Here is a 24,659-nt window from a genome sequence, read left to right on the forward strand (position 1 = left end):
CGTGTAGATGATTGATCTTCAACTGTCAGACTGGAGCAATCAATCCCCCATTGGTCCAACAGATGCACTGACTGACTCCATTCTCTCTGCTTCCATTTAGGGATGGCTCCACAGCACTGTTTTATTTCCAATACAATACAGATAACTACTGTAAATCAGTAGGATACAATCTTTTACACCATTAACCAACCGAACAGGACATTTGTGCCAATCAAAGACGGTGTACACAAAGTTAAAAGAGAGAATATATTGACTCTCCACCAGGGGGCGACTCCACTGGCTAAAAGAACAAAAATGGTGTATTTCAACACCAGTAAGCATTTTATTGAGAAATTAAGACTTTTTGGTCAATTTCTTTTAAATTTTGAGGACAAAGATATGGACCCCAGTGTGATTGACAGCTGGTATCATCCAACAGGAGTCACACAACAGTGGTTGTGGACATCTCCTTTGAAGCGGTTGCATCATATTTACAGTTTATGGATCATGTTTTGTTGTTGGTTTTTTTCCCTGATATATCTTCAATAGAAAATAACAAGGCAACAGTATCCATCAGGACAATGCACTGGGATTTGGCCCCTGAAAGAGCCTCCTGGAGGGGGCGTGGCTACACGGAGGCGTCTGCACCTTTTCCCTGCAGCTTACGTTGAAGACATTTCTCGACTTGTTAAGTTCTGTCGAGTGACAATTAGCCGTAGTGAAAGTGTCAAGTGACTGACAAGTGAAATTATGTTTTTAGTGCAGATAAAAGACTTGCTTGACACTTTCCTCTCGTGTTGCACACCTGCGGTGTTACGGACATTGTCAGGGTTTTTTTCTCACACACTGAGACAAAACTGTCAATTCTAAATCCTTTCCTCCCTAAATGATATCATCTTTGTCCATTAACAAAGGTAAGATAAAGTGATAATACAGCTAGAGCTGGCTGGAGATAGTGTAATGTTACCATGGAGATGACTGAAACTATTCTTTAACACAGCAGCAAAAGTATAGTTCTGACTTTAACTCAACATCTGTGGCCGCTCCCACGTCGCCCTCCGCCCCCTCCTCAAATACTGGTCAGCTTTTAAATTTTTCAAATTATCCTCCACTCCACTTAAGAGAAGAAACACGTCTTCTTGTGGCCTCATTGGCCACACTTCAAAATCCCTCCCATCGTGCGATGTGGAGACTTATGACGATGACTCAGCAGTTGTTTCGATGACTAATAGGTTTACCAAGAAAATTGGTCACTTAACCCCACGCTGTACTCCTTACAGTCACTCAAATGTGCAGTTTCTTTTAATATATATGAATACCAGGGGGTGCAACAGTCATTCAGTTGTGAATCAGCATCAAGTTTTTGACCTGAAGTGTCATCATGATGTTAAAAGTGATGACGCAGTGTCATGGTGATTGGACAAACAAGTGCAAACTGTGTTATTTTGTGGTGAAAACACTGCAGAGAACACAAATCTACACACTGTGTGAGTGTTTAGCAGGACACAGCAGAAGCTCGAAGGAAAAGCATCTGTGTCCTTAAATCCGTCTGTCGCCCCCCTGACATCGCCAACTATTTTGATGATGGATAAATTGGTTTGTTATTTCAAAATATAAACAAGTAACTATGACAGTAAACTGAATATTTTGGGGCTGCGTGGGCAAAAAACACAAGTTTTTTTTCTGGGGGAATGCCGACAGGACATTCTTTCTCAACATTTTCACCACTCATCGATGAATCAGTGATGAAATATTCACTCGTGGTCGTCCTCTGGTTTATAGGCATGGGTTTCTATTTCGGTCTGTGCATATTTTAGCGTTGTTGAGTTGTGTAGGTTATACAGCGGGTGAGGCTGGTGCCAGGGGAGGAGAGTACACGCAGGCTGACCTCTGGGCCTCTGTTCCCAGGCCCTGGTTCTCGGGGAGGAGGCCAGTGTTCCGGCCCAGTTTCTCCCAGCGTGGGAGCTCAGCGTGGGAGCATGGGGACCGTGGTCAAGCCACTAATGTCTTTTATTGCTTCCAGATTGTCTACGAAATGTCCGCAGACGTTTGGTGCTTGAACTCGGCACTGCAGCAAAGCAAACATCAAACCGTCCACAAGTGGTCTGATTGTGCTGCTGCTGACTGCTGCTGCTGCTGCTGATGATGATGATGCTGCTGCTGCTGCTGCTGCTGCTGCTGATGATGATGCTGCTGCTGCTGCTGCTGCTCAGATAAGATCCAGCCCAGCGTTTATTTGTTAGGAAATTCAGACCTTTCTGTGTGAATCGAGGAAAGGTTTTGGCACAGTGTCATAAGTATGTTGAAACCGCGCTTATTAAGCATATCTTTGACACTCATTTCAACACATCGGCTCTGCCGGAGTCATATTTTTGTTTCGTGGTCATGATTTGTGTCTGACGGCGGTCATGTGGTTTTGCTTGTGAGCATGTGTTTCTCTGTAAGCACATGAGGAGCATCAATGGACTGTTCTGTTTAACTGTATACTTTATTTGTTGTAAACTTCCGTTTGCTTCCGGCCCCACAGGAAGATTGTGACTCAATCACACACAGAAATCACTGTGTCTCGCAGTCTCGCTTGAGTCTGGGTCACAAAACATGAGAACAGGGTTCAAGGTTAAAAGTCTGAGTCATCCAGACTGAGTCTGAGTCCAGGTCCTAGATGGACTGCAAATAAACACACGCGTGTGACTATTTTGACCAGGATTATAGTCACATTGTATCCATATTTATTGTATTTATAGTATATAAGTTACATCTTTGCCTCAGTTAATCAGTTCTCCCTTAAACAACAAGTGATGTTCTGCACCATGAGGATCAGTATGTCATAATATAATGTGGACAGAAGGAAGGAGCCACTGATCAGAGACTGTGGACTCAGCAGCACTGCTGTCTCACTCTCTGTCTGTCTGTGTGTGTGTGTGTGTACACACCGGCGATGACTCCAGGGCACAGTGGGAAGGGAAAGGCCCTGACGAAGATGTGAGAAAGAGCTGTTTGCCTGTTTTGTGCAAACAGCCGAGCCAGAGCTCCCCTCGACTGAGGAAACTTGTTCCAGCTGTGACGTCTTGATGTTTCACTGTATGAAACTTTGCTTTACATCCGCAGCACACGCATGCAGCAAACTTCCCTTGTTGTCATAGTGATGGCGCCGGTGCCGGCTGCCGGTTGCTGGTGCTGGTGTGTTCATATTCTTGCCAGATGTCTCTCCGCTGTGCAGCTGCAGCTACAGGGCAACGGACGAAGATGGAACATCGAGCGTCCCTCAAAATTCAAACCACACAGCATTGGATTTAAAAGTGTTTGAGTGTTTTGGATCCGATCTCCTCCCACCACCTGTGTAATGCAGTGTCAAACGGCAGAGGATTGATCGAGGCTAACCGAAGAAAACAAAACAGGGCAGTTTATTCACAACATAGAGAACAAAGTGTATAAAGTCACTTAATGTAACCTTCAGGTAACCTCCACCCAACTTCACCCTCATTCATGTTGAGCAGCGTAAGGAGACATGAAGTAGAGACGCCCGGCGAGTGAAACTGGCAGGTTTTAATGAGTGTAAAGGGTCAAAAATCCACTTTTTAATCCCTAATTGGAGGTGAATATAAGGCTTTAATTTCAATGAAGGTAGACTTAATGAATTGTCCTTAAATTTAAAGCTTTTTAATTACATTATTATTACATTACATAACACTGAAGACAAATTTGCTGCTTATTTACTCAGATGGATAGATGGATAGATAGATAGATAGATAGATAGATAGATAGATAGATAGATAGATAGATGGACAGCTCTGTGTCCTGAGCTTCTTTCACTTTATGAGCAGACAAACACGGTCTTCTTCATATACGACAGCTGACCCGAGGCAATCTCTTAAACCCCTTGCCGATACTGACATTATTAAATTTATTCTCCCAGTTTCTCTTTCAGAAACTTCCTACTTTTTTTCTTTTTTTATTTCATGTTTCTGTGTCACACAGAAATTGGTCTCCAGTTTTCCAGAGTTGTGTTGTTGCGTCACTTCTGTTGTGAGGCGGAAAACAAAGCTCACTTCCCCCGATTTACGTTTCGCTGAAAGATTGTGATGACATTTTTGAGTCCAATGATGTCAGTGAACCTTTGTAAGCGATGTTTTTTTTTTACTCGTCGCCACTGCTACTGAATCTTTGTGTCACTTCCTCATTGTTGATTATTCAGCGCCTCCTGTGTGTGTGTGTGTGTGTGTGTGTGTGTCTGACACTTGATCCGTCTCTCTGTCTCCGTCTGGTTTATTCCAGGGGGAAATTCAGCAACTACTGATCGCACGGGACGCAGAGGACGCTGCCAACTACTGTGTAAACTACATACCAGACTGTGACTCTGCTTTGCCCTACAACAGCCAAGCACTCCATCTGCAGGAGGTTAGTACGACGACGACGACGACCAACAGCAACAAAAGAAAAATCCATTCTGACAGATCATTTGTGTTATACGTCATCTGTATTATCTGCACAGTCATTGCTTGTGTTGTTGTATTTTTTTATTGCTACCTCAGAAGTTTATGTTTTCTGTGCTGTTTTGTTTGTAGGTTTGTCTTTTTGTGTGTGTGTGTGTGTGTTTTTGCAGGATTTGCTCAAAAACTACAGAGCAAATTGTCTCCACTCTTAGTTGAATGGTTCGGTTTGGTGTTGGACAAGGAAGAATTGACCAAAGGTTGGAGCAGCTCCAATAAAAGTGGTGGATACAGGGATATTATTAGTTTCACTGAGCGGCGATCTTTTCTTTTTATGTTTGAAAAGAATAATCCGCTCGTCTGATCTGTCGCTCTACCTCTGTTTCCTCATCATCTTTAAACACAATGATGAACTCACAGCCCAAACACAAGTGTGCGTATCAATAAAGTGTCACAGTGACTCCAGCTCGTATAATTTATCGGGACTGTAGCTCTGCAGGTCTGAGAGCAGTCGGAGCACGAATGTCTTCTTTCAAACGTGACACGAACACACACTCGTAACTCAAACGTGATAAAGGAGCTCCTTCCCCTCCTGAGGTATGCACAGACATATTGGAATCAATCACAGGTATGAATTATTTTGCGATGCTTTGACCGATCGTGCGCTCGTTCGGTGCTACACTGCCGTCGCTCCCCCGTGCGCGGTCCATTAATGTTCGCGTGAGGCCGTTTTCCATCATCATCCAGCTGGCGTTTATGGGAAGTACAGCTGAGCGATGAGCTGCGTCTCCAGAACACGTCGACATCTGTCACCCCACTGACCTACTTCCCATCACTCTGCCTTTACTCCATGACCTTGTTTACAAGTGGAGCTAAATCACATCAGTGATGTTTTCCACAGACAGGGGAAGTGGACGCACATTCACATTTCTGACACAAGAGTCATCACTCTGGAGGCCGAGGGGATGATGTGACTGGGAATATGTGCAGGAGCGTGCACTGTGTGACCTCCTTACTCTATCAGCAAACGTGTCTTTTTCTGCTTTGACTGAAAGGAAGTAACTCTGTGTTTGTTTCTTTAGCTAATTCACACAAAAAGTTTTAAATATATATTTGTTTACCTCTCTATGTATATTATAAATAGTTAATAAGGAGAAAGAGGTCGCCCCCTGTTTCACTCTGTTTGAATGGACGTTTATGGGAGCACTACCTTCTAATTCACTCTTGATTTATAACGTCAGTAAACATTTTCCCCTCGAGGAGTTAATGGTCCCAAACCACTAGTTTCAGGTCTTCTTCAGCAGAATGTAAATGAATGAGTTTATTTTCGTTTTGTTCAACATACATTTAAAAAAAAAATCAATGTCCAAAAAAAAAAGGAAAAGGCTGAAGCTCAATAATAATTAAGCTTAATTATTTACAGACACTCTCCTGCTGAGCTTCTCAAACGCCTAATATTTCAGAAATGTCACCGTCCTGTTTTCTCAATTTGTACTTTTATTTACAACATGTCTGTTTTCTCTCCCCCCCCCACACACCCGTGGCTTCAAATGATCCCCTCCTCATTTGCATAAAAAGAAGTCTCCACTTAGTTCTGATGCCTCGATGCAAAGCTCCCAGCCGGGCGAAGCGAAGGACGGGACTAAAAAGGACAGGAAGGGCAAGAAGAACAAAAAGAAGAGAGACAAGGGCAAACGCAAAGGCAAGGGCAAAAAGAAGGGATCCAGGAAGAAGAAGCATGAAGAGGAGGTCCTCGAGGATGGATTTCTACGAGTTTCCACGACACTGCCCGAGTTTCTGTCGCAGGAGCCTTTCCACCCCACGGACGTACCCGAAATCGAGAGCACCCAAGAATCTGTCCCTCTTCCCTCTGAAGTCTTCGCAGAGGCGCTCACGGAGGTGCCCACACACCAACCTGACACCACAACCGGGGCCCCCACTGTGGCGCTCAGTGCGCTGCCCGAATCAGTGGTAACTGCGGAGGTAGAAACACCTGCCTGTAGATGCCCTCCCTCCCTCTCCTCACCGCTCTAATCCCCCCCCCCCCCCCCCTTCTAATACCTCCTAACAATAGTGAGCACCTCCTCTCCCTCACCAGTCGCTTTCCACCACCAGCACTAACCAGCATCAACCTAATCACCACCACCCAGAAAACATGGAGAAAGCATCCGTCCACAGAGAGTATACTAAATGATTTAAAGGTTCAGTGTGTAAGAATGAGTGACGTCTAATGGTGACTCTGCAGATTGCGCTGCGTGTAAGCGTGTAAGGGAGCTACAGTGGCGGAAAAATCCCAACTCTCTCCACTCTACCGCCACCTCCACGTGCACCATCTAGTGGAGGGTGTTATGTTGGCGCACAAAAAAACAAAATGAATTTGAATTAAAAGTGATTATTTCACACGTGTGTGTACAAATGTACTTGTGGAGAGGATGTGTTCCGTCTCATTCGATAGACCTTTCACACTGGACCTTTAAATCAAACCATTAATATTCCACACCCGTTAAAAATCCAATCTAAAGTTCGCACGTCAACAAACACGGGATGTTTTCTCCTTCATGTTTGTCATTCTCTAATATGCCAAGTAAACATTGTCCACGTCCGTGCTGTTCCTGTGGCCCTGGCACTCACACGGCAGCAGCAATGTCATTAACTGCACACCTGTTGACCTGGATAACCAGCACATTTCCATGAAATCCAACATAACATTTATCACGGAACGCTCCAAGAAGCACTTAATGTCCCCTGTTGCATATCATCCGTAACTTATTGAAGCTCGCGTGTCGGCTCACAGGTGGACAAACCGGCGAAGGAGCCAGTGGCGGAGGAGGAGTACACCGATGATGCTCTGTATGATGACCTCTCAGTTTCCATGGTAACCGTGGGCCCTAATGTGACAGATTACGAGGTGAGTGTATTTGACAGGAAACGTCATCACCTCGGCGTGTAAACGCCGGGAGGTTGATGTGATGATGATTCCACAGATTCTTGAATATGACGATTACAAGAACGAGTCAGACTACGAGGAATACGAAGCGTACTCGGACGGAGACGGATTTGGCTTTGCGGAGCGAGAGGAAGCCGACACTTGGGATGGAGAGGTACAGTAAATCCTGAGTGGCCTCGTCTTCAGCTGCCTGTGTTGATTTATATCAGGCACAATCTTACTTCTTCTTCTCATCTGTTTCTCCACCTCAGGCCAGACCCAGAGGAGAGAAAGGCGAGAAAGGAGAGCCAGCTATTATTGAGCCGGTGAGTTGCTGGAGGCATTTCACATTTCATGCATAGTCTAGTAGCTTTTGTTGTGGGTATTAACTGTTCTGTGTGTTGCTTGTCTCCAGGGTATGTTAGTGGAGGGACCGCCAGGTCTACCAGGGCCACAGGTAAGAGTCAACGCTTCCTGTCGATAATGGGAAAGAGAGAGAAAACAATGATTCCTTATTTTTACATGATTCAGTATAATGGAGCATGTGTGGTATCGCGTGGTGTTTCCTTACAAGGAAACTGAGAGAGTTGGGCCGGGTCACGCTGGCGTATGACGCACAAATGACACTTCATGGCCCAAGTGTGTTAGAATTAGTGACATCTATTGGTGAGAGTGCAGATTGTAACCACTTGAGGAAACTCCTCCCTTTCCCCAGATGAAGCAGGAATCTATAAAAAAGACGTCGTTCTTCCTTCCTGGCGAAACTTAGCTGGTTTGTCTGTTTGAAACATGGCGGTGCAAGATGGCGACCACCCCTGGCTCCCTGGCTACCAAATCTCTGGATATGTTCTGAATAGAGCTGAAACAATCAATCGATAATCAGTTTGAAGCTTTTTTCATGAGATTAGAATTCTGATTGTTTAAGCTTCTTAAATGTGAATATTTTCTTCATTTCTTTGCTCTGGATAACACAGAAATCATAAAAAGTGAATCATTTTGGTTTGTGGACATAAGACATTTGAGAACATCATCATTTCCAAGTTTGACGAACATTTTTTAAGGTTTTCTGATATTTTTATGGCCCACACGATTAATCGATTAATCGAGAAAATAATTGACAGATGAATCGATTATGAAAATAGTCTTTAGTTGCAGCTCTAGTTCTGAACAATGTTCGAGTGAGCCCATATTAGGACACAGCAGGCTAAGAGCGAGATCTCCTGCTACATTAGATAATCTGGGGTCTGGTAACCAGACAATGTCCACACTGAATCTTGGTGACAACAGTGAATGATTTAAGTCCAGACTACAGTGGATAAGTGCTTGTAACAATTAAGGGACAATACAAAGGGATTATTGTCAGTTGTGGATTTCAGACTTTCTTGATACTGAAGTAGAATGTCATGTAGAATGTCATTGAAAACATTCTTCTTCTTCACAGGGACTCGATGGCCCAGCTGGACCAACAGGACCTCCAGGACCCTGGGGAGATCCTGGTGAAGTGGTGAGTGTTGTTTAGGATTAGGAGCTGGTTGGTTTCCATCCATTGGTTTCTGTTGGACTTCAGTTTTTTGACCCATGTCTCTTAAGTGATGTGAACACAATGTCCTGGTTCCCTGAACTGAACCTGCTGATCTTCAGTGACCAAAGCTGACTCACACATGTTTGACCTGATACTGATTCTCATACTGTGTGTGTGTGTGTGATTCATCACAATGGAACACACTCCGTTGGGGATGATTGTCGGTCTCCGTGGCGTTCAGGCTCATCATACTTTTAGTCCCACGCAATAAATTCGCCAGATGCATTTTGTTCCTAAAGATAAAAATGAAAATAGGTGTAACAGGACACACCTTCAGTCAGGTGCAGGTCGCTGGTTTGTGACTCCGCCTCTTTCTCACTCCTCTGTCCAGTTCTTTATCTAGAGTTTGAATAATCCTTTCGGCTCAGGCGTCTGTAACTCCTGTGTATTATCTGGGCCGATATGTTGATTAAATATAGCTTTAGGAAGGAAGGAACAATGAGGAAGGTGAGGGTGGCGTGTGTCCACATTCACTTCTCCATGTTTAGTGATGTACCTGTTGCTGTTTCTACTCATGTCAATTTCATAATAGCTTTGAGTTTACTTTTTTATTGTTCTATAGAATAACTATTATTTATTGGACTACATTTCATAACTGATCAAACAGAGGTGTCAAAGAACGTATAATATTATCTACACTCTCTGTGTATACAGTATATGTGCTGTACTTACAGTTACAGGACAAAATCAATGCTATGTTTACCTCTGTCTTCTGTTTCCAGGGTCCTCCAGGGCGTTCTGGTATTCCTGGGGCTGATGGGATTCCAGGTCCTCCAGGAACCCTGCTGATGCTGCCGGTGAGATTTAAAGCTCACTTGAGGGCACAACACTCTCATAGCTTTTTTTTTTTTTCTCCCCCCAGTGTGGTGTCGCGGTACGACCACAAGGGGGGGCTGTGTGATTGAGCTTCATTGGAACACTGGGAACTGATTTTTTTTTTTTTCTTGCTTCCACTGCCTCCAGTTCCAGTATGGAGGTGATTCCCAGAAGGGACCAGCAGTGTCTCCACAGGAAGCACAGGCACAGGCCATCCTGCAGCAGGCTCAGGTACACAGCGCTGTGTTGTCATGAGCAAGTCGCTCAGGAAACATACATTTTTAAATACTAACCCCCTCAACGCCTAAATAGCGATCTGTAATGCTGTCACTCTGTGTTAATCTGCTAAATATTTGCATCATTATTACTTTTCTGTAAATTAAATCTACTTAAACTACTAATTACCGGTTAAATAATATACAATTAATAGATTACCGGTTAAATAAAAGCCATATTTTAACTACAGAGTGTATAATTACTGCCTCTAGGTGTCTCTGTCTCTGTCTCGCAATGAAAACAATAACAAAAGACCGAGTCTGATGACATCGGGGAGTAACGTGGGATGATGATGTGACGCATGCTCTCGGTGGTTTTTTCCCGAAGTCGCTTTGTTTTTCAGCTTTTAAAATGTCAAGTGTTAAGGTTGCTTACACCGCACAGTGATCAGCTTTTTTTTTTAAACACAAACGCTCAGAAACGTTTCTGTTTCAGTTTGTTTTTCCCCAAAAATGGCTTTTATTCTAAAACATATGTGCAGGACCAGCAGACCTGGGGACCTTCACACTGAATAGTCATGATGACTTACTGAGTACATTTAGAGCAGGGGTCACAAACTCCAATGACCACGTTGTCTGGACAGGAGGGGGTCAGTCAAGTGAAAAAAAGTCAAAGAGCTTCAAATTATATGACGATTCTCCATCATGATATAGCAATAACAGCAATCTTTCTGTAGAATAAAAGTATTTGTGTTGATATGATTTACACTAAAAATGTTTTTATCATGCCAAATCAATCTAAAACATACAGAAATGCATGCTTGATATTAAGAGGGCCACATGTAGCCCACAGCCTGCAAGTTTGCGACCCGTTTGAGCAGTTAAAGGTTTATGATTTATGGACATTTTCAAAGGCAAACCCTATGGAAACTATAGCAGCAGCTCTGCAAAGCAGATGGCAACAAAATCAATGAAATGGTCCATTAGCTTCAATCTAAATACAGATTTCTATGGATTTAAAGAGTGTTGGATACATTTTTTTTTAGATATGTTACATATTATATCTTTAACACCAGTGTTGCATGTGTTTTTTTTCCCCAGCTGTCCATGAAGGGACCTCCAGGTCCGATGGGTCTCACAGGACGACCGGGCCCAGTGGTGAGACACTCATCCGTCCTTGACCAAATTTGCATCATAGCTCAAGGGCTCGTGTGAACTTTGACCTCATGCTTCACATTCTGGCCGACCAGACACGAGCTCTGACTCAATATGTATATAATATGCTGCTCAGCTGTGGAATCCTATCTTATTTCTGAATAATAATTACTGTCGGTTTTTCTCACTGTGGGAGTCACAATAACAATGACACACAAACCATATAATTTAATAATTCATCACCATTTTCAACTTTTTATAGAGGAATATTTGGAAATCTGTAACATACAAAATGTTTTTACCTACAGACGTACATCCACATATTTACACGTGTGCGAACATGTATATTTTTACGTGTACCTACGTTAAGAAAACCAAAAAGAACCCAATAATAGTCATAGTAAAACAATGTAACAAATAGCTACTTAATAAATGAATTAAGGCGGTAAGTTTACGTCACATGAGTTATTATTAACATGTATTTACAGGATTAACAGCAGGTGCTTTATGTTGAATATTTTATGTTTCTACAAATATTTACATTTGGCTTTAGATAGATAAATCACATAGTGATATTAATAGGTTTAATAGATAGAATAGAAGTGGTGCAGGTCCTCACGTTGTCAGGCAGGGGGCTCCACTTTATTTACTTCAAACGTGCAGTGTGACAAAAAAGCAAAGAGGATTTTCTATGAATCCATTTGGAATTGACCGTGCAAATCGCTAATCCACATTTTTACAGTGATTTAATCCTTTGCACACCTTTGTCGCACTTGAAAAACACTTTTCGTTTTCATTTTTCCAGGGTCTTCCTGGTCCCTCTGGACTCAAAGGAGACAGTGGAGACAGTGGTCCTGCTGTAAGACCACATATTATTTCCTCCTCACCACTGGCTTACATCATCACACCCTTCTCCCCCCCCCCTCTTTTATAATACAATTGATTTCCTTTTGTCCTCGTTTTTTCCACATTTATCCTTCCTCCCTCGCAGGGACCACGTGGTTCTCCAGGCCCTCCTGGATTTGATGGGAAACCAGGAAAAAGGGTGAGGGATGTGTTGAGCAGTGCAGGTGTCTGTGCTGGAAAGAAAAGCTCTGTGTCTGCATGTTGTGTGGAGAGCACACCGATGTTTGCTGATGTGAGGCTTTATTTGTAACTGGGGTTTTACTTCTCGCAGGGTCGAGCAGGAGTGGACGGAGGTCGTGGAGCTCCGGGTGAAACTGGCTCGAAGGTAAAACAGCAGTGATGAAATAATTACTCGTTACTGCTCTTTAACCCTTTAACCCCGAGCGTGTCGCAGACGACACGTTAGCGCAAGCACACTTCGCGTCACCGTAATTATACGACGGTTTGTGCAAAACTGTTTCTGAAAGATGGGAGGTTGCACGTCAACGCCCACATGACGTTATTATGGTAATTTCACTTGAGCTGTTGTAGGAAGCTGGAGAATCAGTGTCTTTGTTGCCAGAGAGGGAAAAAGTTGAGACAATAACTGAAAAATGAGCTCTTTACTTTAATTTTTGTATTTCCAACAGCTTTTACTCTGTTTCCTAAATGAATAATGATCATTTGTTCATCGTTTCAACCTCATTCAACTATTGTCATTCGATTTATTGTGAAGTATTTCTGCTTTAGCTACACTAGGTGGCGATATGCTTTGTTTCAGCTTGTTGGTATTGTGCGGTCACCATAAATCATGAATCTTCCTGGCATCGATGAACTTAAGAGTATTACATTATTTTACATAAAATACGACAGTCGTTTTTGTCTTATACTTCTTTGTCGAAGCGTCTTCTGTTATTGCTGGGTAATAACTGGTGGGGGCGGGGGGGGGGGTACACGCTGAGAACCCAGGTCAGCTCGATTCTGTGTTTAGGTTTTTCTTTCAAACAGGTCGGCGTTTCAATGAAAACGCAGAGAAGCATCCACAAAAAGTGTCAGGAGTGAAATCTACTGCTTGAAAAAAGACTTCATAGAGACAAACTCTCCCTCAGTCAGGTCTGATAGTTTTGCCTGACAGAGCCTGTTTTCACACGAAGGACGCAGCAAACAAATCATGTGACGATCATTTCTGTCCGTAAAGACCAGTTAGAGACAATAAAACCACCAACAGTTATGCACTTCAGCTTGAACTAAAACATTTAATTTGAATACTTCAGTACTTTTTTAAATAATTAATACAAGGTTCTCTACATTATTCAGCTTCTTAAATGTGTGAAAGAAATCATCAAAACTGAATCATTTTGGTTTGTGGACAAAAGAAGACATTTGAGAAACAACGATCAACATTTTCTAACATTGTATGAACCAAACAACTCGATTAAACGAGAAAATAATCAACAGATAGATCAACTCGAGACTTTCCCTAAAACAGTGACTTTCACGTCTCCCAGAGTCATTTTCTGCTTGAACTTGACTCCGTACACCGGTGTTAAGCTGCACCCAGACTAGTTTGGTTTGACTTTTCCTGTGTGAAAGTTACTTTGCACCATTATTACTGATGCCGGTCGTCGCCGCGCACACACGGCGACATCACGCGTGTTTACGCGGCGAGGTCTTGCGCGATAACGAACCGTCTCCGCTCCGCGAGTGTTAGCCTCCAGCCGTCCTGCAGCCCCGCGGTTTATTATATGTATTGACAATGAGGCAACTCGATACCTCACAGCTGCAGGAAGAGCTTAGTAAATAAATCAGGCTCCCCTGATGCCGCTCTGACAGAACAGCCCAGTCTTTATCAGTCAGAACAGCATTTTAGCAGACCTACAGCTAATCTGAGAGCAGATGGGACGGCTCTGCCAGGGGAGACTTTCAGGACAATTCTGCTAATGTTTACACATTAACTCACTGTGTGTGTGTGTGTGTGTTTCAAGGTTTAATGCTTCTCTATTACTTCTCAGGGTGACAGGGGTTTTGACGGCCTGCCAGGTCTCCCAGGAAACAAGGGACATAGAGTAAGTCAAATTTGATAATGTGACATGTCACCGCATTTATTCTGCCATTCTGGGCGCCAACAACGCTAAAGCGGCGCCTGTGGACGACTTGCCTCGCCCTTCGCCGGGGCAGATGTTTATTTGCATATTATGATCACGATGATTGCTGGGATTTCTGCGATGACAGACACACAGACACACAGACAGACAGACAGACAGACAGACAGACAGACGGACAGACAGCATCTGCCTGACGCTGCACTGCACTCAAATATCTGGAGGCTTGCAGCTAATGCGTTTGTCTTGTAGGGGGACAGAGGGAAGCCTGGTCCGTATGGGCCTGCCGGAGAGCCAGGAGAGAAGGTGAGTGCTCAGTACCGTCTAGAACTTTACCCAGAACACACACACACACACACACCACGGTACTTTGTTTCTCCTAAATTGTCCTTTAATCTCACAGAGGTAAGTGAGAAAATCCTTCCCACAACAACAAAAATGGAACACTTTTGATGGTTGAAGCACTGCAGATCAAAGCAGGGTTTTTTTTTTTTTGCTGAATAAACAGCTGAATTTTTAATTCCACTACGCTGGCCAGAGTTCGCTCGGTATCGAGGTTACATTTCCAAAAAAAAGAAAGAAAAGAAAGACATGAAAGCCGGGCGTTGCATCCCTGACACAGGAGTGAAAATATGAAAGATAGGCGCTCAATCGAGATGTTATCACTCTGCACAGATGGGCGGGTGAAGTTTGAGAGCGCGGGCTATTAGTCTTTGCTCGATGAGAGCTGAGCCTTATCTGTCAGACGAGGAATTTTCCTAATGAGCTATTTTGGCAGATAATGTCTGTGGGGATATAAATGTAACCGACCCGCGGTTTACATCCGAGAGACGCACGGGTGTGAGATTTATTTATGTGTTCATGGCGTTTTCCCTCTTTCTTATTTATTTCAGGGATCCGATGGACCCGTGGGGCCGAGAGGACAGCCCGGCGAACCTGTGAGTAATGTTCCCTCAGAGAGCACAGACACACACAGACACACACCACTCCATTCAAATCATATGTCACGTCTATTGTTATTCAGGCAGCCATTACTGATGTATGAATGTTTGCTCAGTGACCCGAGTCTCTCGGGCTACGTCCATACGACTGCTTTTAATTAAAAAAAAAAAAAAAGAAGACATTTTTCCACATCTAACTGTGGAGTTGTTGCAAAAGGAACCAATCGGGGAGTGAATGTGAGTAACTTTGACAAACTGTAGGTCCTCATTTTTCAAACTAAACACTGTTTTTATACATTTTGTGAGACATTAAATCACTTTCACCACAACTTTTTGAACGTGGAGCCAAATCACAAGAGAGAAGTGACTCATTTACAGCCTTTTCTGTACGATAACACTATACAACTGATGTCATTTTAAATTAGTAAACAAATCATTACCACAAGACGTTTGTTTTATGTATGTGATCCAAAAAATCTGCACCCAGAAAATTCTGCAAATTAGTTTTTGGGACCCCAAAAAAATCGACTGCGACCCATCTGTGGGTCCCGACCCAGTCTTTGGGAAACACTGTTCTAAAATGATGTGGTCGTGTAGACTGCAGGCGTAAATCTTTCAACAACCATGAATCTGCGAGAATTTAACCCCGTTACTGAAAGCATTAGTGAGGGAAACTGAACAAAGACAACATGGCTGACAGCAGCTTTAAAGCTTGGACCCGTACATTTGTTTCTGAAACACTAAACACACAAAAAATGTTCAATGAGTGAGTTCTTCTTCTGCTCCTTTTTCCAAGAAAACTTTCACTTTCGATATCCGGCAGGAAGAAGCCGACGTCACAAACGTGTGACGCGCTGGTGAATCTTTGTCTGTGATTGGACGGTCGTTGCGCGGAAGATCTCCAGTCCATAGTTTTTGAATTTTCAAGCACTCTAGGAGTTGCGGTCATGAGAAGTACGCATGCCAAATCCTGGTCACAGAAGGGTTAACTCGTGGAGTTTGTAATGAGTTCAGTTGAAGTATAGTATCATTGAATATACTCCTCCAGTTTTGAAGACCAGATGACGCGTATTACAATCCGTCCAATGAGCGAAGACACAAACTCTTCCATCATTGTCTGTGTTTTTGAGTTTCTGATTGTCGTCTTTTACTGGAAGACAGCGGCTTTGTCTTCGAGAGCTAACCTTGAAAGTATCTCAATTATGAATTATGAATCGCACACATACATAACAGAGTATTTCAAGCTGTTTTTTTACGGATTGATGGAATGCTCTCTTCTTATGCAATTTTATGAAATAACAAAATAACACATTTATTCCATCAGGCATTTATTCTAGTTTACCTCCTTATCTTGTGTATTGTGTTTTCTTTCCATTTGCTTTTGATCCCTGAACTTGATTTTGTGTATAAAAAAAAAGGTTTTAAATTTCTATACCTAAACTATACACAAACTCACTCACTTACTTACTTAGGGCGGCAGATTGGTGATTGGTGAACGACACGCGAGCAAGTCAAACCGAAAAAAGTATGAAAAGTGTCTTAAAAAGCAATCGTGCCCTCGCTCTATAGCTTTAAAGTCAAAATAATATGTGTAAAGTCTTTGCTTTGGTTTCACAGAAATGCCCTTTCGTCGCTGCAGAATCACTGGAACATGTGATTTTTCTTTTTCTTTTTCTTTTTCCTTTTCGCTGCAGATGCTTAGGGGATTGTAGGAGATCACCGGAATTAAAGCTCTAGCACAAGTTTTATCCGGCTTCTTACAGCAGAGCCTCTGCAAATACACCAAGAATCCACTGCTAATATAGTACACGCACAACAGGAGAAACGACAAAATTACACATGCGCATTCAATAAACTTATAAATGCAGTAATTCACCGGATGTTCGCCTTGTTTATTATGAAGAGAGAGGGAAAAAAGCTGGAACACTAAAATATACAGTAGTAGGCAGAGTGTGTTTATATTGTATACATTAACATTCTTTTTTATGCACACAGTGTACTTTTGGATCATATATAGGCAGTTGTTTTTTTGGCGATGTATCTTTATGGCGCACAGTGGTTGATTAGTTATGACTCACACTCTCTCCGTCTCCCAGTGGGTGAAGCTCAGCATGGGTGCATCCCTGCAAACGCATCACCCACCGCAGGAAGAAGTCATGTACGAGAAGACATGTAAGACGACAAAAACACGGGGAAGGAAAGGAAAAAGGAGAGGGAGAGAGAGAGAGAGCGGTTTTGACGAGAGAGAGGGAAAGCGATGGGACGCAGACAGATATGTGGTCGGCGGCGTGCGAGATAAGAGCGTTGAGGAGAAACAGAGAGAGAAAGAGAGAGACGGAGAGATTCGGAGAGGGAAGAGATAAAAATCCTGGCCCGAATGATTATATTTCCATATCAATCACTTCCCAGGAGATCACAGATGTGGCGTTGGAACAGGTGGCTTGGCCAGCCTACAAAGAGAGAGGCTGACAAAAACAGAGCGCGCAAGCACAAACTAGCACAGTCTCTGTGGCTGTAACAGAAGCACATGTACACAGAGTAACATATCACATGTGTGTGTGTGCGTGTGTCCCTGTTTCTCTCCCACACTCTCTGTGTCTTTGTTTTTTTTTCCTCGACATTTGTGGTTTAGTATTCCACACTCGCTCCGTCTCATCGCGGATGCCACATGAGCCGCTGACTGTTTGCTGTGTTTTGTCTCCAGGGTTCTCGGGGTCTTGTCGGGCCGAGGGGGCCACCTGGTACACCTGGACAACCCGTAAGTCAACATCGCCTCGATTACGAGATCAGAGCCGTTCCGTCTCAGAGAGAGCCTCTCGTCTGGTGTGTGAAATCACAGCATGTACCATTGAAGATAAACAAGGAGGCTACTGATGGAGGCTGTGAGATTACTGCAGACGAGGGGCAAAACGCCCTTGAAATATCTCAAAACGCCCTTGAAATATCTCAAAACGCCCCTGAAATATCTCAAAACGCCCTTGAAATTCACATAGAGGCTTTTAAAAAAATTAGTCAGAATTAGTCAAAAGTCAGAATTTTGAGGAAAAAAGAATTCGAGATTAAAGAATTCTAAAGAAAAAAGAAGTTGAGATTAAAGAATTCTAAATTTAAGTCAGAATTTTGAGGAAAAAAGAAGTTGAGATTAAAGAAATTCTAAATTTAAGTCAGAATTTTGAGGAAAAAAGAAGTCGAGATTAAAGAATTATAAATTTAAGTCAGAATTTTGAAGAAAAAAGAAGTTGTGATAAAATAATTTTAAATTTAAATCAGAATTTTGAGGAAAATAGAAGTCGAGATTAAACTTGACTTCTGTTTACCTCAGAAGTCCTTAGAAGTATCTATTTACATAATAATAGTAAATAATCATTTTAATACACTGTTAAAATAGTAACATAATGATTCTATAATTATTGCATAAAGATTTGATGTCATTGAAAATGCTTCATTTAAATCTCGTCTCAGTCTGTTTCCCACACTGAGAAATGACTGCAGACACTTTCAGACAAACCCTCGGGTTTTTAGAACGTTGTTTAAAAAAAGCTTATTTTTAAAGGGAGCCTCAGGTCTTAATGTGTGAAACTACTGTGCTAGTGCACTTGGCATTAAATTCTATTCGAAGTTGTACTAAAAAAAAAGAAGCTCTTAAAAGGCTTTTAAATTTGATTTGCGGAAGCAAGTGAAACATTCTTATTGCCAGAATAAGAATGTTTCACAAGGGGTGAAAAAATGTTGTTAAAATGTCCCGTTTGCTCGTCTTTTGTCAGGGGATTACTGGAACTGATGGAGTGCAAGGTTCAAAGGGCAACCAGGTGAGTCATCCACACATTATCTCATTCACATAAATGCCATTATATAACGACACCCGTGACTAATATAGAGTACGTTATCACGACGTGATGAACCTCACAGTAACATCATCAGCAGCAGCAGCAGCAGCAGGAGAATCATCAGCAGCAGCAGCGGCAGCTTAGTGCGGCCTCACAATGAACCTGTCCGCCATCGTCATGCGACAATGAGTTTATGACAACGATCATGTGACTAAGTGTGTTTTTTTTTGTTCTTTCTCAGGGCTCCTCTGGAGAGATCGGGCCCCCAGGGCAGCAGGGAAATCCAGGAGAACAGGTACGGGATCGAAAACACTGTGACAGTTTAAAGGCGACTTGTTGTTAAAGGCGACTTGTTGTTATTATTATTATTATTATTATTGATCAGTCATTCCTTTAATAAACCTTTCAATAGAGATGGAGCCAAGTGCCACCTGAGATAATACTAAGCTCTCACAGCTTTTAGATGTTGCCAAAATCCAGACTTAAAAACTCAATCTGGCCTTTTCTGCAGCTGCCTCTTAACTTTGGAACGAGCCGCCACTCTTGAAAATGACTTAAAAGACCCACTCCTCCTCGTTGGCCTTCACTTCAGGACACTTCCATCTAGATTTTTCCCTTTTTATTATTGTATGACGTCACTATTTTACTGTTTGGAGGCAGATTGATTCCCAATAAGATCATTTTCTCTCTCCTCCTCCTCTTCCTCACATGTACTTCACCCACTGGTATAGTGACATTAGATTAACATGGAGCGATAAAGTGACCCTAATATTATTTAGTATTATTTTCTACGCACTCACATTCCCTTAGTTTAATATACAGTAGAACAGTATTTCTGATTCTCCTCCAAGTGCCACCAGAGGAAGCTTGTGTACCACTGGTGGTACACGTACCACAGTTTGACTTGCCCCCCGGCAAAAAGGGACTGTACTGTCCCCTGCCTCTAACGCCTTGCTAGAGTCGACAGTCAGAATAAACTCCTCTCCAAAAGACGACGTGACAAGAGAGTTGAAACTTGTACGCTCTTTATTGAGGTCATATGGAGTCGGGTAAAACTGAAAGTAAAATACAATGCCCTCATGAGCACTTGACAACAGCAGCAATGAACACACTGTATTACATGACAGGATATTAGCTGTGAGCATAGCCTTATGCTAAACATACTTCACAGTATAATTCAAACAATAACATAAATGTCTAATGTTCAGCAACACTGTCTGACAACAATAATAACACTTGCCAAGCGAATACGCACCGACAATGCCGTTAAAGACCCACTTTATCATGAGCAGAACAAAATGCAGCAGCTCTGACCATGCCTTGATTCAGCTGAGGGCTCTCACTGATGACATCATCAAAGAACGACACATCCTCAGGCAGCTCTCACAGTCGCCAGTAGGTGGCAGCAACGGACTTCTTTTCAACAAGTTTTCCCACATTTAACCATTCAACTGTCTTAAAATACACAGTGATAACAGAACACTCCCCGTCTGAAACCTGGAGGTTTCACTACTTGACACGACAACTAAAACACATAATTTTCAGTTATCCGGACGAATCAACAAAACCATCTGGTTGACAGGTCTAATGTAGAAGTTCGGTCCATTCTTTTTGATGACTTTCACTTGTACTTTCCGCACCCTTCCATCCTTGCTAGGGTACACATCTGTGATAATGCCAAGGGGCCAGTCGTTCCTCTTGCATTGATCATCTCTGAGAAGCACCACACTTCCTTTCTTCAGACTTGGTTGGTCGGATATCCATTTTCTGCGAGTCTGCAGCGTTGAGAGATACTGCTGGCGCCATCTTTGCCAGAATGTGTTGGACAAACTTTGGACTCTGCGCCATTGCTGCTTGAGTAAGTCTTTGTCCCCAAAGTCTCCAATAGGAGCGGGGCAAGGGCCTGTTTTCTGGTTCAGCAGTGAAGCAGGCGTGAGAACGAAGGGATCCGTAGGATCTGTAGAGACAGGTACCAGAGGGCGGTTGTTCACGATAGCAGTAACCTCTGCTAGAAAGGTCGTCAACACTTCATGTGTCAGCTTGGAAGACACCATTTGAAGTAGCATAGAATCCAGAATGCGCCGTGTGATGCCAATCATCCTCTCCCATACACCCCCCATGTGAGATGAGTGTGGGGTGTTGAAAGTCCAGACACATCCACGTTCGGAAAGGAATTGTTCGACTGGCCTTTCGTCCACATTCGAGGGGATTCCCAAGTCTTTGGAGGCTCCGATGAAATTAGTCCCCCTGTCAGACCGTATCTGCTTCACAGGTCCTCGGATCGCCAGAAATCTTCTGAATGCATTTATGAAGCTTGAGGAGTCGAGAGACTCGATAACTTCAATGTGAATAGCTCTGATGCATAAGCAGGTGAAAATGACTGCCCATCGTTTACTCTCAGCATGGCCTCCTCTTGTGCGTCGTGCTGACACGGACCAGGGTCCAAACACATCCATGCCAACGTTCGTGAAGGGTGGTTCCATGCTGAGTCTGTCCTGGGGAAGATTTGACATCTTTTGAACCTCACACTTTCCTCTGAGTTTTCGACAAGTGACACATTCGAATATCAACTTGCTCACACATCTCTTCCATCCAACAATCCAAAATCCAGCTGATCGGATGGCCCCCTCGGTGAAGTGACGTCCCTGATGCTGTGTTTGCTCATGAAAGTGATGCACCAAGAGAGAGGCCACGTGGTGGCGTCCGGGTAAGATGAACGGTCTCTTTTCATCGGGTCCCAAATCTGCTTCAGAAAGACGGCCTCCAACTCTCAACAATCCATCTGTGTCGATGAAAGGATCCAGAGACCAAAGTGGACTGGTCTTGGGAATGTTGGTTTCTGATGCCAGGCACTTAAACTCCTTGTCATACGCTTCATGTTGCACAGTCTTGATGATGACTGATGTACTTTGTCTAAGTACCTCGACGGTTGGTGGGAGGTGACAGTGGTGCCATCCTTTGCATGAACTGCTGACCTTGTCCTTCCTGTCTTTAAAACATTGCACAACATGAATTAGGGCTCCAACTGCTCTCACGAGGGAACGCCAGCGTGAGAAGCAAGTGAAACCCTGAGACCCAAGGTGTTCGAGCGCTGTGGTTAAGAGCGTAGTCACGAAAGGACGGATTTCAGGGTCTAGTCCTGGCTCCAGCATCTCAAATGTTTCTGGAGCCGGCATCATTTCTTCTGGGTGTGACAAGAATTTTGGTCCAGTGAACCATATTGTTTCTCTCAGATGATTTGCTGCAATTGCACGTGTTGCGATGTCTGCTGGATTGTGGTCAGTATGCACATAGCGCCACTGACTTGGTGATGTGCTCCGTCGGATTCTCTGAACACGGTTACTGACGTAGACGTAGAATCTTCTTTTCTCATTGTAGAGATAGCCAAGCACAATCTTGCTGTCGGTGTAGTAGTTGACTGCATCAAATGTGATGTCAATTTCAGAGATGATTCCCTCTGCGAGATTCACTGCCATAACTGCTGCACATAGTTCCAACCTTGGGATGGTGTGCTCTGGGCGTGGCGCGAGCTTGGCTTTGCTTGAGACCAAACCAACATGGACCTTTCCTTCCTCATCCATGGTTCTCAAATAGGCGACCGCAGCTATTCCTTTCTCTGAAGCATCTGAGAAGACGCAGAGCTCTGTGTGCTTTGCTGCAGATAATGATACAGACGTGTAAGGCCGAGGGATGTTTAAGTTCTGTAGCTCATGCAGAGAATCTCTTCAGTTGTCCCACAACTTCTCCTTCTCCACAGGCAGGGGGGCATCCCATTCTGATGTGTCTGTGGTCAGCTCTCGAAGAAGTGATTTCCCTTGAATTGTCACAGGAGACACAAATCCAAGAGGATCATAGAGAGAGTTCACTGTTGACAGAACTCCTCTACGAGTAAATGGTTTCCTCTCACTTTGGACATGATAAGTGAAACTGTCTGAGTTTAAGTCCCAGTGTAACCCAAGGCTGCGTTGCATGGGCAGACTTTCAGAGGCAAGGTCGAGATCCTTCAAGTCAGTGGCACGGTCTTCACATGGAAAAGCATCCATCACATCCTTACTGTTTGAAGCCAGCTTGTGTAGTCGAAGGTTAGAACAAGCCAACATGTCCTGTGTCCTCTTGAGTAAGCTGATGGCTGCCTCTGGTGTTGGAAGAGATTTCAGCCCGTCATCCACGTAGAAGTCACGGACCACAAACTGCCTTGCATCCTCTCCATACTCATCCTTGCCTTCCTCTGCTGCACGCCTGAGGCAGTAAATAGCCACTGCAGGGGAGGGGCTATTACCGAAGACATGAACATTCATTCGGAACTCCACAATCTCTTTGTCGGGGTCATTGTCTTGAAACCAAAGGAACCTGAGAAAGTTCCGATCCTGAGGGCATACCAGGAAACAATGAAACATTTGCTGAATGTCCACAGTGAAGGCGATTGGCTCTTTCCGGAACCGAAGAAGGACCCCTATCAGAGTGTTGTTGAGGTCTGGACCTGTCAACAATACTTGGTTCAGTGACACACCTTTGTGCTGCGCGCTAGAGTCAAAGACGACCCTTATCTGAGAGGGCTTTTTTGGGTGATAAACGCCAAAGCAGGGCAAGTACCAATGCTCTTCATCAGGTTGCAGTGGCGGAGCCTTCTCAGCATGTCCGTTCTGAAAGATGTTTTTCATAAATGAGATGAATTGTTCCTTCATTTCAGGTTTCCTCCTGAAGGACCGTTGCAGTGACAAGAGGCGTTCGAATGCCTGTGTGCGGTTATCAGGGAGACGTGACCGCTGAGCTCTGAAGGGGAGAGGTGCTACCCAGCTGTTCCCTTCATCCATGTAAACTTCTTTGTCCATAACATTCATGAACAGCATGTCCTCGATCGAAGGGGCCTCTGTGTCATCTTCTTTTGTGGTCTGAAACACATCACTGTCCATGATATCACGTGCCTCGCTGAAAAGAGTGTGCGAAAGGGGACGTGGTGTGGACTCCTCTTTTCCATATCTCTCTTTCACGATGAAACCATTGGGGCATGGCTGGAAGATAGAGGGCCTTCCATTTCTCAGTATGTTTGTGTAGTAAGAGCTAACCAAAGTTGGTTTGTGAGCATCTCCCATACAAACATTGCCGACAATCACCCATCCCAGATCCAACTTTTGGGCGTAGGGTGCATCGTGTGGGCCGTTGATCTGTCTTCGGACCTTGTGAGCTCTGATGATGTCTCTTCCTAATAAGAGCATAATTTGTGCTTGTGGATCGAGCGAAGGAATATGCTTTGCAATGTGTCTCAGGTGGGCGTGATTTAATGCAACATCGGGCGTTGGTATTTCTGAGCGGTTATCTGGTATCTCATTGCATTCAATCAGTGTTGGTAAAGAGAGTGCAACAGTGCCGTCCATGGACTCCACAATAAATCCGCACACTTGTCTGCCTTCTGTTTCCACTGTCCCTGCGCACGTCTTCAGAGAGTATGGAGTGGGACAGCTTGAAATGTGAAATAGATCGAAGAACTCTGAACGTGCAAGTGATCTGTTGCTTTGATCATCCAATATAGTGTACATTTTGACTGCAGCCTCAGGATGACCAGCTGGATACACCTTTACGAGGGATATTTTAGAGCAGGAGCGTCCTGAAGTGTCCTTTCCACAGACCTCGGTGCACGTGGTTGAAACTGCAGGCTCCCTTTGATCACTGTCTCTCTCCCCGCCATTCTCTGAACCAGGGGTTTGTGGTTGGTGCGACCATGGTGCAGGGCCGGGATGCAGTAGAGAAACATGTGTCATGCTTCCACACTCTGTGCAGTGGATTTCCTCTGTACAGTTCTT

General features: G+C 43.7%; 1 protein-coding gene across 1 annotated transcript in view; it reads left to right on the plus strand.

Annotated features, from left to right (window-relative positions):
- The window catches only part of col5a3a (collagen, type V, alpha 3a), an 81,117-nt gene that overhangs the window by 21,006 nt on the left and 35,452 nt on the right, over positions 1 to 24,659 (plus strand). Inside the window, exons 5-23 of the mRNA XM_058653136.1 lie at positions 4,255 to 4,377; positions 5,988 to 6,392; positions 7,204 to 7,317; positions 7,394 to 7,510; positions 7,608 to 7,661; positions 7,751 to 7,792; positions 8,777 to 8,839; positions 9,640 to 9,714; positions 9,881 to 9,964; positions 11,050 to 11,106; positions 11,909 to 11,962; positions 12,095 to 12,148; positions 12,281 to 12,334; positions 14,001 to 14,054; positions 14,343 to 14,396; positions 14,984 to 15,028; positions 17,736 to 17,789; positions 18,796 to 18,840; positions 19,100 to 19,153. Coding sequence (XP_058509119.1) covers positions 4,255 to 4,377; positions 5,988 to 6,392; positions 7,204 to 7,317; positions 7,394 to 7,510; positions 7,608 to 7,661; positions 7,751 to 7,792; positions 8,777 to 8,839; positions 9,640 to 9,714; positions 9,881 to 9,964; positions 11,050 to 11,106; positions 11,909 to 11,962; positions 12,095 to 12,148; positions 12,281 to 12,334; positions 14,001 to 14,054; positions 14,343 to 14,396; positions 14,984 to 15,028; positions 17,736 to 17,789; positions 18,796 to 18,840; positions 19,100 to 19,153 — 1,602 coding nt within the window. The remainder of the gene's footprint in view (positions 1 to 4,254; positions 4,378 to 5,987; positions 6,393 to 7,203; positions 7,318 to 7,393; positions 7,511 to 7,607; positions 7,662 to 7,750; positions 7,793 to 8,776; positions 8,840 to 9,639; positions 9,715 to 9,880; positions 9,965 to 11,049; positions 11,107 to 11,908; positions 11,963 to 12,094; positions 12,149 to 12,280; positions 12,335 to 14,000; positions 14,055 to 14,342; positions 14,397 to 14,983; positions 15,029 to 17,735; positions 17,790 to 18,795; positions 18,841 to 19,099; positions 19,154 to 24,659) is intronic.

The sequence above is a fragment of the Solea solea genome, chromosome 16 (assembly GCF_958295425.1).
Source record: "Solea solea chromosome 16, fSolSol10.1, whole genome shotgun sequence".
Lineage (NCBI taxonomy): Eukaryota > Metazoa > Chordata > Actinopteri > Pleuronectiformes > Soleidae > Solea > Solea solea.